This window comes from Leopardus geoffroyi, chromosome C1, assembly GCF_018350155.1.
Source record: "Leopardus geoffroyi isolate Oge1 chromosome C1, O.geoffroyi_Oge1_pat1.0, whole genome shotgun sequence".
Classification (NCBI taxonomy): Eukaryota; Metazoa; Chordata; class Mammalia; order Carnivora; family Felidae; genus Leopardus; species Leopardus geoffroyi.
In genome coordinates this window covers 78,610,334-78,633,237 of record NC_059328.1, presented here as the reverse complement: position 1 = coordinate 78,633,237, position 22,904 = coordinate 78,610,334, and the positions used below count along the sequence as shown (strand labels likewise).

The 22,904-nt window shown below is 35.5% G+C and overlaps 1 protein-coding gene across 16 annotated transcripts in view; it reads left to right on the top strand.

Moving 5' to 3' along the window:
* EVI5 (ecotropic viral integration site 5) overlaps positions 1-22,904 on the top strand; it is a 244,123-nt gene that overhangs the window by 134,490 nt on the left and 86,729 nt on the right. For all 16 annotated transcript variants that reach the window (XM_045478298.1, XM_045478293.1, XM_045478297.1 and 13 more), the window contains 3 exons: positions 14,797-14,931; positions 17,856-17,996; positions 19,346-19,504. In XM_045478298.1, coding sequence (XP_045334254.1) covers positions 14,797-14,931; positions 17,856-17,996; positions 19,346-19,504 — 435 coding nt within the window. The remainder of the gene's footprint in view (positions 1-14,796; positions 14,932-17,855; positions 17,997-19,345; positions 19,505-22,904) is intronic.

Below are 22,904 nucleotides of genomic sequence, written 5' to 3'. Positions count from 1 at the left end.
ATGTCAATTGTGCCTCAATAAATTTTTTTTTTTAATGAAAAAAGGAGTTAAATAGACCTTTCTCCAAAGAAGATATACAAATGGACAAGTATATGACAGGACACTCAACATCATTATTAGTCATTAGGGAAATGCAGATCAGTATCATGATGAGATACCATGTCACACTCACTAGGATAGCTATAATAAAAAGCCGGAAAATAACAAATGTTGGCAAGGAGATCGAGAAACAGCTGCTGTGGAAATTAGTGGTTCCTCAAAAAGTTAAACGTAGAATTATGTGACCCACAGTTCAATTTTAGGTGTATACCCAAAAGAATGGAAAACTGCTATTTAAAACAATCATGTGTACACATATTTGTAGCAACACTATTCACAAAACGGATATAGCCCAAAAGTGTATCATTGAATGGATAAACAAATTGTGGTATATGCACACAATGAAATACTATTCAGCCACAAAAAGGAATAAAATACTTATACATGCTATACTATGGATGAAACTCCAAAATCTTAAGCTAAGTGAAGGAAGCCAGACACAAAGATCACATATTGTATGATTCCATTTGTATGAAATATCCAGACTAGATAAATCCATAGAGATAGAAGGCAAATTGGTATTTGCCAGAAGGTTTGGGTGGGAAAGGAGTGAGAAACTGCTTGATAGGTAAGAGGTTTTACTTGGACTGATGGAAGTATTTTAGAACTAGATAGAATTGGTAGTTGCACAACATTTTGAATGTCCTAAATGTCACTGAATTGTTCACTTTAAAATACCTATTTGGATTTTGCCTCAATAAATTCTATGAAGAAAAAGAGACTATGGAAATGAAGGTAGAAGTCTCAAGAAAATAACACACTTAGTTTGAATGGTTGCAGTAGAAGGTAGGAATTCGGGAGAATATATAACATCCCAGTGCTGGAACCCATTCGTTAAGGTCAGGGTAGGACCAGAAGCAAGTGAGCTAACTTGTATGAGGAGCCTGAGAAGATTGAGAGCTCCCTCAGGGCTGGGGTTGGGCTTGTTTTTATCAAGAGTTGTGGTTGCATTGAGACAGAAATTGGAAATGTATATGGCATAATAGCTAATGAGGGTGACTCTCCCTCAAGTGAATTTTCAAGAGGGAAGAATTAAGGATGGTCTGCCTATAACTGTTGTACACAATATACTAAATACAATTGGGGGGAAAGTATAAAAATATGAAAAGATGTACCATGCAAACACTGAGCAGAAGAAAGCTGGAGTGTCTGTATTAATATCACATAAAGTAGACTTCAGAACAAGGAATAGTTCCTAGAACAAAGATTTCCTGGTAGTAGTAGGGTCAGTTCACAAAGACCTAACAATCTTAATTAGGATTGTATATATTTAGGAGTGTATGTTTCCTAACACGTGTGCTCCTAACAACAGAGGAGTGTGAAGCTGAACTGGTAGAACTGAAAGGTGAAGTGGACAAATCCACAGTTGTAGTTGGAGTCTTCAGTACTTCCGTGTCTCAGTAATTGATGAAATGAGTAACTGGAATATCTGTATGGGTGTAGAAGAACTATGCAACATTATCAACTAACTTGACCTACTTGGCATTTATGGAACATTTTACCTAATAACAGCAGAATACATATTATTTTCAAGTTCACGTAGAACATTTACAAAGATAGATCATATTCTGGGCCATAAAATTTAGAGTAAATGGAATCATACTAGGTATCTTCTTTGACTAACTGCATTCAGTTAGAAATTAATAATAGATATCTGGAAAATCCCCCAAATGTTTGGAAGTTAATGCATTTTTATCCATGTGTCAGAAAAATCTCAAAGGAAATTAGAACGTATTGAATTAAATGAAAATGAAGACACAACATTATCAAAATTTGTAGGATTCACCTAAAGCAGTATGTAGTGGAAAACTTACAGCATTGAATGCTTATATTAGGAAAGGAAATAAGTCTCAAACCAATATTCTAAGGTTAAGAAACTAGACCTAGAAGAGGAAATTCAACCTAAAGCAGGTAGAAAGAATAAGAAATAAAAAGAGTAGAAACCAGTGTAATTGAAAACAGCACAAAACAAAAATAGAGAAAATCCATGAAACCAAATGCTCGTTCTTCAAAATCATTAATAAAGTTGATAAACTTCTTTCTAGACTGATAAACTTTCTCTCTAGACTAAAGAGAAGAAACAGTAGAGAAGAAACAGTAATCAATATTAGGGGTAACCTTGACTTCTGACTGATACAGCCAAGTTGTCTTATATTCTGGAGCTGTTCTTCATGGTGTCATATTTCCTTTAATTAGATTCAGTTAAACAGTTTTAACATCTAGATGACAGGTAATGTGAATTTGCTTTAAGTCAGGAAGCACACAACATAAGTTGTTCCCACTATTAGTAATACCAAGATTGATTACCTTGCTGTTTGGTTACCACAGACTCTCTGCCTTGTAAAGATAAGGTTTCTTCTTTGCGACTATTAAGTAATCTATTGGAAAATACTTTGGTACCAAATAAATCTCTTGTCCTCTGTTCACCTTGTACGTGATAGTTTTAGCATCTACTGACCTGAGTTTCCAAAAGGTGATTTTCATATTTTCTCATTTTTTCAATACTTATTAGCTAATGTTACTCTATAAAGAGACCTTTTTCTCTTTCTTCCTCTCTAATCTCTTTTACTCATTCACGATGGACTCTTTTTTTTTTTTTTAATTTTTTTTCAACGTTTATTTATTTTTGGGACAGAGAGAGACAGAGCATGAACAGGGGAGGGGCAGAGAGAGAGGGAGACACAGAATCGGAAACAGGCTCCAGGCTCTGAGCCATCAGCCCAGAGCCCGACGCGGGGCTCGAACTCACGGACCGCGAGATCGTGACCTGGCTGAAGTCGGACGCTTAACCGACTGCGCCACCCAGGCGCCCCCACGATGGACTCTTGTATCACTCCAGCTTCATGGACTTGTGTTTAATGTTTCATAAAATTTTTAGTGATTTTTAATGCTATTGTTATAGTGATATGCCATTCTTATTTAGCAATAATATATATACACACACACACATACATACATACATACATATATTAAACTTTTTTCAAATGTTTGTTTATTTTTGAAGGAGAGAAAGAGCATGAGTGGGGGAGGTGCAGAGAGAGAGGGAGACACAGAATTTGAAGCAGGCTTCTGTCTCTGAGCTGTCAGTACGGAGTCCAACGCGGGTTCAAACACTCGAGCTGTGATATCATGACCTGAGCTGAAGTCACATGCTTAACTGAGCCACCCAGTCACCCCTATATATATTAAACTTCTTAGCAGTTTTTAAAAGTTAACTTTATTTTTAATTAATTTTGATCATTGATGTTCTCCGGAAAGCATTTCTACAGTACATAATTACTGAATGATTATCTTTGACAGGTCATTGATTTCATTTTATGCTGGACTTTGATAGTTTGAACTTGATATTGTTGGTTTTCAGAAATGATCAAGTGAATTTATTACCAAATTTAGCATTTAGTACACTAAATAAAATTTAATATTTATTTAGTATTTAGTAATAATTAAATATTGCATATTAAATCATCTATAAGATAAAACCAAAGCATTAAGATTAAACTGTTCCTTTAAATATTTGTTTTACATGTTTCATGTCAGTTTTTCCAGGAAGCCCATAGAAGTAGAAGTGATCCAATGATATTTCATACAATTGTATGTTTGACTCTGTCCCTTTTGAGTGTAGGGGGGCATGATGTATTTGTTAAACAATATATCCTGATAACCACTGTCTTTGAGTCTTGCTTGGTCTATTTAAAAGCTTTTTTGGCTTACACATAAGTGCTTATCATTCATTTTATTCTAAGTAGTTTTGTCCAGCAGTTTGTTGGTTAGGATCAGGCATAAACAAGAAGAATTGTAATAGTTAAAGCTGCTGAGTGCTGAAATGACTGCAGTTTGAAGTTCTTGGGACCTTTGTACTAGGAAGTTCTTAAGGGGAAGCTAGAAAAGATTTCTTCTGACATTCCTTCCTTTTGCTGTAATTCTAGAAGAAAGCATGAAAGAATTATGTGATACTTTTAAGAGCCAAGGGTTTGATTTGAAGAATAAAAACTAACCTTACTTAAATTGAACACATGAATAAAAGTTAATAAACTAAAGACTACCAGTTTCTCAGTGGAAGTTGTGAAATCTGCACAATTTATTTTAGAGAAAGTATTTGTTCAGCAGCATTAGTAGGAATTACCCGATACCTGATTATCTAGTGGGTTTGCTTTTCTTTATGAATATGGAAGTTAATGTTTAACATCTCTTCCTGCATTCTAAACATGATTTAGCTCTGCTTCAGTGACATTTTAAGAAAAAGCCATTTAATTTGTAATATTTGGTAAGTTTACATAAGTCTAAAAATTCAAATAGAGTAATGACTTTACACATTTAGTAAACTTTTAACACTTTTCATCAGTATGCTTGTAAATCTGGACAAAAGTTTTCTTCCAAAACTAATTGTGACCTTAGTCTAGATTAAATGTTTTACAGTAGTTATCAGCTAAAGTAATAAATGAGCATCCACCATGGAAGTAATTGTTTTCTTAACATTTTTTTCCACATTAAGAAAAGAATCTTGCAGTTTAAGTGTGTAAATAACCAGAGATAAACTTCCACCTTAAAGGATATATATGGTTTCTTAATTTTTGTTTTAGTTTTTTTTTTTATAATTTTTTTTATTTTTTAATATATGAAATTTATTGTCAAATTGGTTTCCAAGCAACACCCAGTGCTCATCCCAAAAGGTGCCCTCCTCAATACCCATCACCCACCCTCTCCTCCCTCCCAACCCCTTAGTTGTTTTTTTTTTTTTGACAGAAAGAGCACGAGAGAGAATCCCAAGCAGGCTCTGCACTGTCAGTACAGAACCTGATAGGGCTTAAACTCAGTAACCTTGAGATCATGAACTGAGCCAAAATCAAGAGTTGGACACTTAACCGACTGAGCCCCAGGGATGTATATAACTTTTAAGATGTTGGGAACAAGTCATTTTAAAAGGATACACCAATTATTCAAAAAAATATTCAGTGTGGTAGATCTTTAAATAGTACATCCATATTGCTTGGATTTTTAAAAAATAACTATTTGGAGCATGTGGTAGAGGAAATTACAGACTTTTTTGGGATTCATATGCTGAAGCTGAGAGCAAGATACAGATTCTTTTTTAAATTGAAGTACAGTTGACACATTAAGTTAGCTTCAGGTGTACAACCTCATGATTCAGGAATTCTATACATTACAAAATGCTTACCCACAATAAAAGTGTATTACAGTATTATTGACTACATTCCTTACGCTGTACTTTTCATCCCTGTGGCTTGTTCATTTTGTAACTGAGAGTTTGTACTGCTTAATCTTCTTTACCTCTGTCACCCATCCCCCACACTCTTCCCTTTGGTAACCACCAGTTCTCTATGAGTGTTTCTATGATTTTTTACTTAATTTTTTTCTGTCTGTTTTTATTTTGTGATATAGACTCCTACTCTGGACTACTTGCCTTGTGTAATAGTTTTTTCAGGTGCTTTGTAGAAATGTGCCATATTTCCATGCTAGTATAAATTGTGTTTATTTTTGAAACAAATAGATTTTATAGGCTGTTTTTGCAGTCTTCAGTTAGCACTACCCATGTTAACATAAAGTATATAATAGGGGGGAGTTTTGTTGTTGTTGTTATTTAATCAGAATGTAGTTGGCATTAGTGTCAATAGTACATGATGATTCAACAGTTCCATACATTATGAAATGCTCACTACAATAAGTGTAGTTATCTGTCACCATGCAAAGTTACTATATTATTATTGACTATATTCCCTGTGCTGTACTTTTCGTGTTGTTGTTTTTTAAACCGAGTTGACTAATTTCTTCAGCAAATATTGTTTGCTCACCTACTATAAAAAGCACATTTTAGTTCTGACAATGCAGTAGCACATCAGCCAAACTTGCTGTCATTGTTTGTATATATAGAGGTAGATATTTTAAAAATTAGTTACAGGGACACCTGGCTGGCTCAGTGGGTTAAGTGTCTAACTTCAGCACAGGTCATGATCTCACGGCTCTTGAGGTCAAGCCCCACTTTGGGCTCTGTGCTAACAGCTCAGAGCCTGAAGCCTGCTTTGGATTCTGTGTCTCCTTCTCTCTGCCCCTTCCCTCCTCATGCTCTGTCTGTCTCTCTCAAAAATAAACAATAAAAAAAATACACAGTTAATTGTTTAATTAAAGTTGTGATAAAAACTACAAAAAAGAATACAGAGTTCCATGAAACGTGTGGGTTCCTAAATAGGACATATAATGAACAGGTTTTGAACTCAGTTGCTTGATTTATAATTAAATTCAGGTGATGTTTGATATATCTGTGTAGACAGTCCTTTTTCCAGTTTGGATTTTTTTTCATAATATAAGAAACCTCTCCACTAAACACAAATTTTTGCTTTTCACTGTATCACTCACATAGTCTTCAAACATTGAATGTGAGAATTCATTTTTTTGTTTTACTCAAGACACAAACAAAAAAGATTACTAAGGGTTTTCCGACTCACTTTTGTAATTTTTGTAATGCCAGAAAAGCATATGGAGTTGAAAAACAGAGACTTCACCTACTAAACAAAATTCTATTTCATTGGAGTGGTATTGCTGGTGTCACAGAAACATTGAGATTCATTGACAAAGGTGAACTTGATGTTAAGTGTGGAGAAGTCATTCATTTTTTGTTTTAATTTTTTTTAAGTTTATTTATTTTGCAAGAGACAGCATGAGTGGCAGGAGGTTGGGGGGGCAGAGAGAGAGGGAGAGAGAAAATTTCAAGCAGGCTCCACAGTGCCAGCACAGAACCTGACACGAGGCTTAAACTAATGAAATTGCGAGATCATGACCTGAGCTGAAACCAAGAGTCAGACACTTAACTGACTGAGCCACCCAGGTGCCCTGAGAAGTCATTCATTATTTATAGACTTTTAAATAAATTGTCACTTGATAACTTACCAGCCATCATAACTGTAGCAGTTTTCATTTGATAAACCATATATTTGTCCAGGTTACGAATGTGAATATGAAATACACTTTTCTAAGAATTTTTTATTTTTTATTTTTTTTAAGATTTTTTGAATGATTTTAATTTATTTTGAGGGAGAGAGAGAATGTGAGTGGGGGAGGAGCAAAGGGAGAGAGAGAATCCTAAGCAGGTTCTGCACTTTTTATTGTAGAGTCTGACAGGGGCCTCAATCCTGTGAGATCATGGCCCCAGCCCGTATCAAGAGTCGGTTGCTTAACTGACTAAGCCACCCATGCCCCCGTAAGAATTTGTTATAAGAACGATATCTGAGATGTTTACATTATTTTTAGATGCTTATATATTTTTAAATGTTTGTTTGTTTATTTATTTATTTACAGAGATAAGAACGGGGGAAGGCCAGAGAGAGGGAGGGAGGGAGAGAGAATCCAAATAGGCTCCATGCTCAATGCAGACCCCAGTGCTGGCCTTGATCCCACAACTCGTGAGATCATGACCTGAGCGGAAATCAGGAGTTGGACACTTAACCAACTAAGCCACCCAGGTGCCCCAAGATGCTTATATTTAAAAAAAAAAAAAAAAAAAAAAATTTTTAACATTTATTTATTTTTGAGACAGAGACAGAGCATGAACGGGGAGGGTCACAGAGAGAGGGAGACACAGAATCTGAAACAGGCTCTGTGCTGAGGGCTCAGAGCCCGATGCGGGGCTCGAACCCACGGACCATGAGATCATGACCTGAGCCGAAGTTGGACGCTTAACTGACCGAGCCACCCAGGCACCCCAAGATGCTTATATTTTTAATACTATACCATTAATTCTTAGAACAGTACATATTAAAACAGTATATTAATTGCCTTAATAATATTTCAACCCTTATGTGGCTTAAAGATTAAGAACATGGGCTCTGTAGTCCATACTCCCAATTAACAGAACTGCCAATTGCTGTGTGACTTTTTAGTTTCCTTATTAGGAAAGTAGAGGTTGTAGTGAAAGTTAGGTGAGAATACAATGCACTTAAGGTGTGCCTGCCACTTAACGAACACTCCGTAGATACAAGTCGCTATCATCTTTGTTGTTACCATAAACTTTAAAACCAGGTTTATAGTGAGTGGAAGAGGAACATTTTAAAACAGAACAGCTGTATCAGAAATGGTCAAGATTTGGACACAGTGTGATAGGTGCTGTTAAACCTCTGAGCTTGGCTTTGATGTTTCTCTTCCTTCCTCTCAAAAGTTGATCATTCTTTTCCTGATCTCAAGTCAGCTTCATGAAAGTCCAGTTTTTGTTTTGGTTTATATTTAAGTTTTTGCTGTTATGTTATTGGTTTTAGGATTTTAGTTTTTTGTTTTTTCTTTGTCTATTTGGTCTGGAAAAATTATAGAATGAGGTAGACCAGCCATGCTCAGTTCTCCTAAATAGACATGGAACTAGGAAGTTTTGCCTCACAGTGTTCACCTGTTTCACAGCCTCTACCCCTCATGGCACTTGTCCTGGTAAGGAAGTGACAATACCCACATTTGCTGCAATTTTTTTTTTTTTCAGGCTTTGTAGTGCCAGTCACCTTTCTTGACATCTCCTTTTCCAGCGTGAGTGAGTTAAAAGGCTTCAACAAACAAACCTCTGTTTTATAAATAACATTTTCTTTTTTCCTGTGTAAAATGAAAAAAACAAACAAACAAACAAACAAACACTGAAACAGGTAGTTTACAGTCCACAGCAGCATATGTTAACATTGCCACTTTGATGCCAGTTCTTCCACTCACTGGTTGTGTATACTTAATCAGGGTACTTCTTTAGTTCTGTGTATAATAGAGGCTTGCTGAGACTTAAGGAAGTTGATACTCTACAGTAATACCTGGCACATAATGAGTGCTCATTGGTACCTATTATTAGGATTAATGTTAACATTATTCCGTTATTCTACCAGCTTGCTTGAGAAATGTCATAGGCTATTAGTAATAAAAACCAAAACTTAGAGGTAAATCTGACTTGGCAAAATTTTTAGTAGACTAAACACTGACATAAGTATCACTTTCCTGACCATATTTAGATTTGCAAAGATTTGAAACAAGAAGAAATAAATAAATTTGAACCAAAAAAAAAATTGGAAATGGTAGAAATAACCAAAAAAGAGTTAAATTGCAGAAGCTATAATGGGTCAAATTTGAAATGGACCAAAACCCAAAGAACAATAAAACTTCTAAATCAATATATTTAATCTTATTTGTAAAATTTACCCTATATTACTCAAGGTTCTCCAGAGAAACAATCAGTAAGACACATACATAGTTTTATTGAGAATAATTGACTCATGTCATTATGAAGGATAATAAGTCCCATGATCTACCCTCTGTAGGAAAGCTAGTGGTATAATTCTAGTTCAAGTTCAAAGGCCTAAGAGCCAGGGAAGCTGATGTTGTGAATTCCAGTCCAAGGGTAGGAGAAAACCGATGTCCCAGCTCAGGCAGGCAGCAAGGGAGTGTATCTTCCACTTTTTGTTCTATTCAGGCCTTCAGTGGATTGGATGATGCCCAATGACATTGGGAGGGCAATGTACTAAGTATTCTGGAAGCACCCTCAGAAACACCCAGAAGTAATGTTTTAATCTGGACTCCGTGGCCTAGTCAAGTTGACACAAAAAAATTAACCATGATAAGTCCAACCCTTGTCAACTTCACAACCATGTGCTTCTCCTTAAATCATACTTATTTACATAAAGACAGCAACAAGGTCATAATTCTGCCTAACATGATACGGTTATCCTGTGCGCAACCGAAAATACACTAACACCTTCCCCTGAAAAGAAGTTAATGTCTTTCAGTAATGTTTTCCCTTCTTGATATCCTATAACTTAAATACTCTGATGTAAAATTAACAATAAATACTTTGATATAAAGTCCCTGCATCTTATATGATAAGAAAATAAAAGAGGAAAGAAAACACATTCTTTGCAAAATTAGAAGGAAGTACTCTTGACAATAACAGTCCTCATTTCTGTCATGTGATTGTAGCTTATATTTATAACTGTCTTCTATCCACTCTCTATTCCCTTCACTTTCAACAAGCACTTCAGCTGGTCATGATTTTTTGCCTGGTGAGGTAATCCAGACCTTGATTCCTGAAGGGTCTGGGCCATTAGTAATCCTTCCTGGTTTTTCATTGACCTTAATCACAGGGTGTGGTAATACTAAGAGACTCTCTAAAGGACCTTCTTGTGTTCCAGACAGATTTGTTTCCACCTCTTGATTCCTGGATTTGTGAATCCTGATTGTGGAAGAAAAAGCACCACATATGGATTCAGAGCACATTCATCATTCTGGAGAACCTTGCCCCAGCCCTGCAAGATACTGCCATTTAGCTGGCACTGTCATTTAGTCTTCAAAAGGTCATTCCACCGTTTTGTCAACCCAGCTGCTTCAGAATGTTAGAAAACGTGTCAAGACTAGTGAATTCCATGAGCATGGGCCCATGCTTTGTGGAATACTATGATGATGGATAAGGCATTCTGTAAGTCCATAGGTGATAGTTTTGATAAAAGCATTGTGTGCAGGGAGGGCAAATTCATATCTGGAGTAAGTGTCTATTCCAATAAGAACAATGCTGCCCCTTTCATGATAAAAGCAGTCCAGTGTAAGTAACCTGCCTGCCACCAGATAGCTGGCTACTTACCCCAGTGAGTGGTGTCATATCAGAGGCTCAGTGTTGGTCTTTGCTCTTGGCAGAGTGGACTCTCATCAGTGACCATAACCTTGGTGAATGGAAGTCTGTGTTGCTGAGATGCATAACTTCCATCCCTCCCACCATGGCTGCTGTGTTCATAAGCCTATTGGACAATGTTGGGTGGCTGAGGAAAGAGGCTGACTGGTAACCACCCAATGGGTCATCTTATCCAATTAATTTTTAAAATTCTCTGCTGAGGTCACCCTTTGGTGAGCATTCACAGGGGAAACAAATAAATGTCTTTTTGTTTTTTAGTCCATTGAAAGAGGTCTGTCTATATCTTCCCCAGATTTGTTACCAATTTTCCCTTCCTCTACATTAAACTAAGGCATGTCTGGCATTTCCAGTTCATTCGCTGTGAGCCACCTTTTGGTCCATTTTTCAGCCAACCAAACAAATGCCAGAACTTTTTCTAACTCCCTAAGCTGCAACAATAAATGAAGAGCCTATATGAATATTAAGAATGATTCCAATGAAAATACTTTTTGTCCAGTAAAAATGCATATGAATATAAGTGGACAGGAATAGTTGCCATATAGGAAGTTGATAATTGGGTGAAATTAACTTAGTGGTGTTAGGTTCATTCTGAATATTTTTTTTTTTTTTAATTTTTTCAACGTTTATTTATTTTTGGGACAGAGAGAGACAGAGCATGAAAGGGGGAGGGGCAGAGAGAGAGGGAGACACAGAATCGGAAACAGGCTCCAGGCTCTGAGCCATCAGCCCAGAGCCCGACGCGGGGCTCGAACTCACGGACCGCGAGATCGTGACCTGGCTGAAGTCGGACGCTTAACCGACTGCGCCACCCAGGCGCCCCAGTGAATATTTTTTTTTTAAGTATATCAATGCTTGTATAATTTTCATTAACATATTTGTATTAATAGACACGGAATCAAAACTTCCTCAAGCTCCAAACAATAGGGTCAGAAAACATCTACTTGGTGCAGGTGGTAGAATTGTAAAAATGCCCCGTGTTTATTATAATTTACTATGGTATGTAACACAAAATATTGAATAATGCTGTAAGTGCTACAATAGTTAGGAGGGAATTTATGTGGGGCGCCTGGGTGGCTCAGTTCCTTGAGTGTCCGACTTCGGCTCAGGTCATGATCTCCCGGTTTGTTAATTCCAGCCCCATGTCGGGCTCTATGCTGATAGCTCAGATCCTGGAGCCTGCTTCGGATTTTGTGTCTCCTCCTCTCTCTGCCCCTCCCATGCTCATGCTTCTGCTCTGTCTCTGAATAATAAATAAATGTTGAAAAAAAAATTTTTTTAAAGGGAATTTATTTAAGAATATAGCAGTAGTTCAGAGAAAGGGCATGAATAAAAACAATGACAATGAAGATGGAGAGGAGCAAGCAAATTCAAGAGATACCTGGAAGAAAAGGTTTGGGTATGTTATGGGTTGACTAGAAGAGGGAAAGTTTTGGCTTGGCCAATTGTTAGATGGTGGGATCCTTAGCAGAAATAGTATATACACGAGGAGGAAAAGATGGGGAGTTGACTTGTAACATGTTGAATGTGAGGTGAATATGCGGGCAACCAGACAGAGAAAACCAGTAGCTAGTTGTAAATACGGATCTATAGCTTAGTAGAAAGATCTGGGCTGAAAATACAGATTTGAGTTTATATACTCTGTGTATCTATGTGTGTACTGTCCCTAGAGTTTCATCATATTCTCCTCCTTACCTTCTCTCTTTCCTTCTACTTTCCCCTTTTTACTGTTATATAGATTTTCCTTGGCAAGTTCATCCACTGCCTGTACTGACTACATAGAGATAACAGCTAATACTGCCTATACATACAGACTATATTGGATAGTGGATTAAATCACATAGGATGAATCTACAAAATAAGAAAACAGAAAGATTAAGAGAAAACACACAATACTGAAACCCTGGGGACTGATAGACACATACACATGTACATGTACATATAATCATACATACCTGTATGAAGTAGCAGAATTGGCAGAGGCAACAGAGAAGATAGGCAGTAGAACTATGGAGGAGTAGCACCTCAAAATTGAAAAAGTTTTAAGAATGGTCAAATTCAGTAGACTATCCAGTGAAGGTAAGAGCTGAATAAAAGGGCTTTCCATTGAGTTTTTTATACTATTACTGGGTATTGATGTTGTTAGTGATTGGAACAGTTTCAGTACAGGATGAGAACTAAAGCTAGTTTACAGTGGATTAAGAAACAACCCTGAACTCAAAGGGAAATATGAAAGGAGAAATAAGATGTGTAAACTATGGAATTTAGAATTTATTCCTTGAACAATAGAAGATAATTCGATGTTTTATAAATTTTATTGATAAAAATGTGTCCCCAATGTTAGTATAGTTTTTTTTGTGCTTAGTTATATCAATTGGTTTATACCAGAGCAGTGATTTCATTCTCATATAGATCATTTGGGTTTGATGTTTTCCTGGGTATCTCCTAATATAAAATTGTGGCAAACAAACCCGAACTACAGTTGTCAGGGCTTTAGATTAAGGCAAAAAATTCTAGTATTACTCATGAAATAACCATGATCTCATTAAACAAAAAATACGGCGCTTCCAGTTTGGATGTGGTCATTACAAAAGAGTGCCTTTTCCCTATTTAGCAAGGTAAGTATTTACTAAAGTGATAATACCTGCCACAGATGTACTCCTTACATAGAAATACTGTTTTAATGGTGCCACAAAATTACTAGAAGAAACAATGTGTAATACATTTAATTAAAAAGTCCTCATTTTGTTTAGTAAGTGAACTATTAATTTTTAAAAATCATCTTTTTGGGTAACTGGAGAAAGCGAATATCATGTTTTAATTAAGCATTTACTAGTTTTAAAATAAAGTTTTAATTTGACATCTGTCTTATTCCTAATATATTGAAGAGTGAAAGGAACTAGTCTTTACTCAAACTAGTTCAATAGGAGGTGGTTCTCTGTGACTCTTTTTTGGAATTTTCTTTTTCTTTACTGTGTAAATTAAATGGGAAATAATAGTTTCTTTTAGGAAGTCTTACATAATGGTGAATTATATGTCTTTTGCTTTTTTAAACAGCTTTTTATAGAAACTAGTTTAAAAAGGGATTTCTTAAATGGCTGCATTGGTGTTCACATTAAAAAGCAAGAAGGGAAATGGAAAGGTTTCATGCTTCCATGGTTAATTTCTTTGTGCAGCAACTCCTTTCTCTGTTTCTAGCAGTGATTTTCATGCATATCCTTAAAGAGATCTACATTTCTAAGAGCAAATACATTTTTATTCTGTTGCAATTTAGGATGGTTCATACTACTATGGATGCCTTATTTTTATTTCTGTTACATTAAAAGAGAATTTTCAGTTAAATATTTACTTTTTTTTATACTGTGTACTTCTGTAGCATGTAACAGTGCTGTCCCATAGCAATATAATGTGAGCCACATATGCATTTTAAAATGCCATTTTAAAATGAGTACTTAATAATTATAGATGAAATTAATATTCTTAAACTCTGTATGTAAAATATTATTTCAACCTTTAACCAATATAAAAACGCTTAATGAGGTGATTTTGCCTTTTTATTTCATATTAAGTCTTAAAATTCAGTTTGTATTTTACATCCTTTCTCAGTATGGACTAGCCACATCCTTTCTCAGTATGGACTATTTCAACCCACATTTCAAGTGCTCGGTAGCCACATGTGCCTAATGGCTACCCTACTGTACAGAGCATGTCTATAGAGTCAGAGCAAATTCTTAGTATTTGGATGGATGGGAAAATAAAAGGAGACATTTATCTTTCATGAATTAGATTTGTTTAGTATAATATAATTTAGTATAATTTGTTTAGTATAGTTACCAACACAAAATAATGTGATCGTCTTTATAGATACCAAGCCTGGACTTTTTTATTCCTTGGAAAATCATTTGGAGGAGATAAGCTGGAAGTAGTGGGTAGATGGAACTTTTACATTTGGTTACCCTTAATAACTGTATTGTGTAATTGCATTTATTTTTATTGTATGTATATGTTCATACTTCTGTGGAATTTCATCATACGTCTATAACTTGTAGCATAAATGCAATTCCAACTACAATGAAGATTTTGTGCTGCAACTAGAGAAGGAATTGGTCCAAGCTCGTCTGAGTGAAGCTGAGTCTCAGTGTGCACTAAAGGAGATGCAGGATAAAGTCCTGGATATAGAGAAGGTGAGAACAATATAAATAGTGTCACTCCCAAATTAGAGGGGACATGTGATAAGATGAATTTATTAAGCAGTTAAATTGGACTTGGTGTTTTCATACATTGGAAACCTTACATACTAGTTACTAAGAGAGGAAAGGACAAAGAAAATGAGATTCTCGGTTATTCTTTGTTGTTGCCATACTACTCAAAGCCCCCTTTTTTTAAGGGTTAAAAAAACAAAACAAAAAACATTAGAGCCCTTTTAGAGGAAGACAAGCAGGGTAATGTTGATATGAATAATACTTAAACGTTGAAGAAGAGAAACTTAGGGAATACATATTAATGGTTGTCTTCAAATATTATAGTATCTTCATCTAGTGGGATATGACTAATACATAAACGTGTCAGAAAAAATTTCATCTGCGTGTAACTGTTAAAACTTTGCTAGCTACATAAGCCACCTCAGGATATGTAGGAAGACCTTAGCCCAAGGCATACTTAGGGAAGCTAGTTTACTTCTTTTCAGGATTACTAAAGAATTTTAAGGATTAGATAAGTTAGTAGAAATAGAAATGCTTTTAGATTTCTTGTAACTCTCAGACTTGAGAGTCTGTGTTCCAGATCACAAACTCTGAATCTCTTTTTTGTCCTCTATGAAATCATTGATGGCTTGGGCTCTATGTTAAGTGTTCTTTTTATCTTTATAGTATCTAGCTATGTGAATAAAAGCCTGAGCGCTTGGGTGGCTCAGTCAGTTAAGTGTCTAACTCTTGGTTTCTGCTCAGGTCATGATCTCACTGTTTGTTGAGTTCGATCCCTGCATTGGGCTTTCTGCTGACACAGAGGCTTCTTGGGATTCTCTGCATCCCTCTCTCTCTGCCCCTTTCCCACCACCCCTACTCCCGCCTATCTCTCAAAATAAATATAAATAAATTAAAAATATTTTTTGAAAAGCCTCATAAATAATGAACATGACAGCCTCAAGTTGTTCTTATTTCTTTATGAACTAAAGCAGGTGTAACTACCATCAGTAGTGGAATAATTTTGCTAGAAATCTGATTGCCTTTTTTACACTATTTTTGGAGAATTTTTTCTCCTATTTGTTGAGAAAAAAGCCAGCAAGAATGCTGTAAAAAATGTATAACAGAATATTTGGTTTCTAAGTTGGAGTACCTTGGGTTCTGTGATGTAGATAAGAATCTGGATCTTTCAGTTTTGAAAATTTGGAATTTGAAAATTTGGAAGAAGTATCCTTGGGTCCAATTTAATAATGGATTTCTTGGGGTGCCTGGTGGCTCAGTTGGTTGAGTGACTGACTTAATTTCGGCTCAGGTCATGATCTCACAGTTATGAGATCAAGCCCTGCATCAGGCTCCATGTGGAGACCACTTGGGAGTCTCTCTCTCTCCCTGTCTGTCTGCCTGTGTTCTGCTCACATGTGCTTGCACGTGCATGCATGCTCTTTCAAAATAAATAAACAAGCTTTAAAAAAAAATTATAAAAGTGGATTTCTTAAGTAGCTATGTTGGTATTTATGTTATAGAGTAGAAAGGAAATTAAAAGGCTTCATGCTTCCTATGGTTAATTTACTTGTGTAGGAAATACAGGAATTCTTTGTGTAGGAATATATAGTAAATTTCTGGTTTTCAATTGGAAGATATTTATAGTCCATCATAAAAATGTGTAGTTGGCAAGAATAACTTTATTATCTCTGTGGGCTAAAATCTTCATCCTACCATGAAATATTTTAGATAGAAAATTTCACAGATTCAGGACTTGAAATCTCAGTAGTACTTAAGTTTACCTAAGGAGCTTTTACTAGAGCCTAATTCAGGATCTCTTGGTCATGGCACAGAGCAATGTAATAGGGGCTACACTGTATCCCAAGATGGGTCTGTCAGTATGGTAAGGAATCAGTCTAAATCTTGTACTCCTGAAGCAAATATTTAGATCACCTTGGTGTTAATTTCTTAATCCTGATATAAATAGTGGCTAATGTACAAAGATTTTATACTCCTTTCCAAAGTAACATGCTGAAAAAATACAACAAAAAGGATTTTGGACTCTTCTTTTCCATAAATCTTTAAAATGTAAATGTTGTTCATGCTTTGTTTGGAGACCTAATCAGAGGTTAGTAAGCTTATTGTCCTGTTGAAAAACATTTTTAATCATGTTGCTTCAAAACGCTGATTAGTGTTTTACAAATAAAGCAGAGTTAGACTTTCTCTGTCCTCAAAATTAAGTACAATTACCCTCATACATTCCTGGTGGGATTGTAAAACAGTGCATTGGCTTTGGAAAAGCTTGACAGTTTCTTAAAAAGTGCAAAATTAGCTTCTGCTCCAGCAATTCTCCTTAGTATAAAACTCAAGAGAATTAGAAACCAGGTCCATACAAACACTTTTACATTAATATTCATGGCAGCATTTTCATAATGGCCGAAAAGTGGAAGCAACCTAAATGTCTGTCATTGGATGAATGGATAGATAAAATGTAGAATATACGTAAAATGTAGAATATACACACAGGGAATACTGTTTGTCAATAAAAAGCAATGAACCTTGAAAACATAAGTGAAAGAAGCCAATCATAAAAGGCCACATTCCATTTGCATGAACTGTCCAGAATAGACAAATCCATAAAGACAGAAAGTAGACTAGGAGTTGGCCGGGGTTGAGGGAGGGAAAATGTGAGTGACTGCTAATGGTTATAAGGTTTCTTTTTGTGGTGATTAAAATGTTCTGAAAGCAGATTGTGATGATGGTTGTACAATCCTGTGAATACTCTTAAAACCACTGAAGGGTAAGTTTCATGGTTTGTGATTTATATCTCAGTAAAACTGTAAAATGAATTGCAGTTACATATGGGCCAAAATAGCTTATTATATATGTTTTATTTTATTTTTTAAATTAACAAAAATCCCAAGTTATGTTTTTTCTGGCTTTAGAGAAACAACTCCTTTCCTGATGAGAATAACATTGCAAGGCTTCAGGAAGAGCTCATTGCTGTGAAACTGAGAGAAGCAGAAGCTATTATGGGTTTGAAAGAACTTAGACAACAAGTCAAGGATTTAGAGGAACACTGGCAGGTATATCAGTATATTTTTGCATGCTTTTTAGAAAGTGGGTAAAACCGGAGTATCCAATTCGTGTGAGTCTGAAGTAGCTGATGATCAACACTAGGATTTGAGTTTAAAGTGAGAAAGTTTCTTGAAATGTAAAAATCTGAGAGCATTTATAAGTTGAAAGTACCTTCAAGCTGCTTCTCCCTTTTAAATCCTCATAAATAAATAAAAGATAAAATAGAAATCAAGTCACATTGTTGTTACTGTATCATTGTGATTTATATAACTTCTTCTAAAGAACGAAAAGAAAATTTTCCTTTATGTAGCATATACAGCACATATTTCTTCTGCTGATGCTAAATCCATTGGTCAGTATGAAACAGCCCAAGGGTGATACCAGTATAAATTTGTCTATACATTCGTAACCTCTTTTGAAAATTGGTTATCTCACAAAATAAATCAGTCACTTATATGTCCTCAAATTTATTCACATATGAGGGAAACTCTTCACAAGGAACAAAAAAAAAAAAAACAATCTAGAAGATTCTGTGGTGGCTCAGTTGATTAAGCATTAGACTTGGGCTCAGGTCATGATCTCCTGGTTTGTGAGTTTGAGCCCCACGTCAGACTCTATGCTGACAGCTCAGGGCCTGGAGCCTACTTCGGATTCTGTGTTTCCCTCTCTCTCTCTGCCCCTCCCCTGCTTGTGTTCTGTCTCTTTCTCTCTCTCAAAAATAAATAAACATTAAAAAAAAAAAAAGAATCTAGAAGACAGAAGGGAGAGCGGAAAGAAGAAAACAGTGTATACCATTTCAGAGTAGTGACTTTGGTTTGAATTTGGGGTGGGGCTACATCTAGCAAAGACTGAAATTAGTCCTTGACAGTACCATAAATGTATCAGGCAGCAATAAACTGGAAATTAAGAACAACAAAACTGATCCTTCACCATGGATATTTTGAGAACACTCCTAATATTACCTCCATAATTCATGAATAGCCCCATTTTTTTCTTTGCTTGGGATTTAGTTAACATTGTGGAAATCTCTCTTATAAAAAATTGAGGGTGAAAATTATATTCTTTACAATAATCAATCCACAGTATAAACAGATTTGAACTATATCTGAGCTTGTATTCCAGATCTGCCACTTACTGGCTTTGTGACCTTTCTGAAGTTACTTAATTGCCATTTCTGTTTTCTGACCTGTATAATGAAGATAATAGTTGCCTAACTTTTAAGGTTTTCTGGGGATTAAATAAAATAATGTATACATAATGCTTAATATAGTACTGGGCATGAAGTAAGTGCTCAGGAAAGTTAGCTCTTATTTTGATACTAGGAATATGTGTTGTAACCTAATTTTTTGTCTTTCAGCGCCACTTAGCTCGTACTACTGGGAGGTGGAAAGATCCACCAAAGAAGAATGCTGTGAATGAGTTACAGGATGAACTGATGACCATTCGACTTAGAGAAGCTGAAACTCAGGCAGAAATAAGAGAAATAAAACAAAGGATGATGGAAATGGAAACACAGGTATGATGGGAAAGCCCAGTAGCTTTAAAAAATAACATTACCAGATCAAAAATTTATGCACAGGTTATATCATCCCTAGAATAGAGCCAGAAGAATAGAGCTAAAAGTCTAGACTGTAATTTCCTAGCCCAAATGGAAAGGGCTAAAAATTGTAGTCTTTGATATCAGAGATTTAATGTCTTCTTTGACTCAGTCAGCAAAGTTTAAGCAAGTCATAAAACTATACATTATTAACTTTGTTGCCTTGTTGTACAATTTGAGAGGAAATATCCATGTAGAGCAAATTTTTTCAACCTTGACTCTATTACCAGGTAATTCTTGAACCAGATAATTCTTTATTGTGGGGACTGGCCTGTGCATTGTAGGATGTTTAGCAGCATCCTTGTCCTCTACCTACTAGGTCCCAGTAGCACTGTGGTTCTCACCCCAGGTTTTGACCAAAAGCATCTCCACAGATTGCCAGATGTCCCCTGGGGGCAAAATTGCCCCTCATCGAAAACAATTGGTGCAGAATATAATGTGAATGATGCTTCCTTATATGTAATGTGGTAACTCTGAGCAGTTAATTCCAAAATTATACTTCTTTCTAAGTCTTCTCTTTCTGTGATAAATTCTGTCTTAAATATACTTAACATTTGCACAATCCTTTTTAATGAGCCCATTTGCATTATAAAGTACATTTGGTTTTTATGTGGTACATTTGTGTGGACCACATTCTGGATTCTCTGTAATGTTATTTGGTTTTCAAAATAGTCAGTAGGGGGCATAGTTAACTCATGTATCATTCTGTATACATATGTGCAAAATGATCATCCCAACTTTAACATGATAACATGAATCTGTAAATCCTTTAGATTAAATAGATTTTGTTTTATGTTGTTCAAAGTTATTTTCTTGTATTTTTCATTACAATTGACTATAACAGTGAAATTATGATTGTTTTTATAATTGAAAGTTTTATTTTTATAACAGATTTTATCTCATTGTACACATTAAAGATAGAAACACAGCTTTTAAGCCAGTGTTCAGATTTTGTTTCACAGTGGTGAATGAATGAAATCAATGAACATAATTTTCAGAACTGTTGAATACAAAGGACTGTTTAGTCATCAGAGAGAACTTACCTGAAAAATCAGTTGCACAAACTACACTTAATATAATTCACAATATGACATGATGGATATTAACTAATAATTTCATACTATATGTAAGTCAGGTTATTATGTTGTACACCTTAGACTTACACAGTGCTGTATATCAATTATATTCTCAATAAAACTGGAAAAATGTTTAATTTAGAAATCTGGTAACTAAAGAGTTTGATAGAAACTGCTATGGAAAATAGGAGGGGGAATTAATTCCAACTAGACGGTTTAGGGAAAGGCTTCCTAAGGAATTTGTATTTTGAACTGTACCTGACAGAGTGTAATTTTGGATGCATTTTGATGAAAGAGAAATGGTGTAAGGCACTTGTTCCTAAATGCCAGTGCTTGAACTGGTGATGATTCATATCTAACGTCCAGATGAAGAGATTTGTCCTTGTTGATACATGTAGTTTCAGTTCCTTCATTTTAGTGACTTTCAGAAAATACCACCTAGTAAGTACACCTTGGTTTATTGAGCCACACTCTTCCTTCTTTGTACCAGTTTTTGCTATTACAAATAATGCTACTCTGAATATTATTGCACCTGTTTCCTTGTGTATAGCTCTACGAGTTTCTTCAGTACCGGGATTCTTATCTTTTTTTGTATGCCATGAACCCCTTTGGCAGTCTGAAATCTCCAGATCCTTTCTCCAAATAATGTTTTTAGGGGTGCCTGGGTGGCTCAGTTGATTAAGCGTCCAACTTTAAGAAAAAAAATTTTTTTTTTTAACGTTTATTTATTTTTGAGACAGAGAGAGACAGAGCATGAACGGGGGAGGGTCAGAGAGAGGGAGACACAGAATCTGAAACAGGCTCCAGGCTCCGAGCTGTCAGCACAGAGCCCGACGCGGGGCTCGAACTCACGGACCACAAGATCATGACCTGAGCCGAAGTTGGCCACCCAACCGACTGAGCCACCCAGGCGCCCCAAGCGTCCAACTTTTGATACTGGCTCAGGCTCAGGTTGTGATCTCACAGTAGTAGGATAAAGCCCCACCTCGGGCTCTGCACTGAGCTTGGAGTGTGCTTGGATTTCTTTCTCAACCCTCTCTTTCTGCCCCTCCCCTTCTTGTGCTCTCTTTCTCTATCTCAAAATAAATAAAAAATGTTTTTTCATGCATAAAGTAAAATACATAGGATTGCAAAACAAGCCAGTTATATTGAGGTACAGTTCTCAAAATACTGAAAAATAAACAAGTTTATGATATAGAACACATACAGGGACATACACAACACATTGCAGGATTAGGTTTTTAATATTTTACATTTTTCTTACCTACGTTAGAATGTAGTATAATTTTCCTTTTGGGGGATACTCTCCTAGGTTTGGTATGAAAGTTATAATAAGTTCATGGAATAAATCAGATTGTATTTTATCTTTTTATTTCTACAAAAATAAGATTAGAATTACCTCTTGAATATTTGCTGGAATCCATTCCTTTAAATAGTCTTATCTTTTTGTCTTGTTTTTTGGGAATAGTAACTATTGATCCTACTTATTGAAGGCTTATAGACCTTTTCAGGTGTTATGTTTGTTCTTGAGTCTCATTTGGTAAGACGTGTTTGCTTGGGAAGACACATTTCATCTAAACTTTCAAATTCATCACTTAGAGTTGTTCAGGGTGTCTTTTTAAAAAATTTCTTTTTACGAGGTCAATATTTAGGTCTTTTTTCATTTCTAATAGTGTTTATTTGTGTTTATGTTCTTGAAAAGTGTTTGCAGAAGTTTGCCATTTTTTTTTCAGAGGTTTGCCATTTTTAGTAATATTTCTAAAGACTGGATTTTTCATTTTTGTTGGTCCTCCATGTTGTACCATAGTTTTCTATATAATTTAGTTCTGTTACTATATCCTTTTATTATTTGTTGCTTGGGTTTCATCTTTTTTCACCTTTATTTGTACTCCTACCTATGTTTTCTTTTCTAATATATTTTTTATTCTTCAGTTCCATGCTTTTGACTTGCCTTGTGATTGCTTGTTTGACTCAAGATTTGTTTACAAGTATGTTTTGTATTTCCAAATGTATAGATTTCTGGTTCACTTCATTAGTAGTTTATGTCATTAGTTTAACGAAATTGCTTTGTGGTCACAGATTGTAGTCCGTAGAGTCTTACTTATATTAGATCAAACTTCTTCATTATACCGTTTGTATCTTCTATATTGTTTCTAGTTGTGTGTATCACCTGATGTTTCAAATACTAACAAATAGATACCTTCTCTTGTGATTGTAGATTTGTTTCTCCTTAGATTATGACA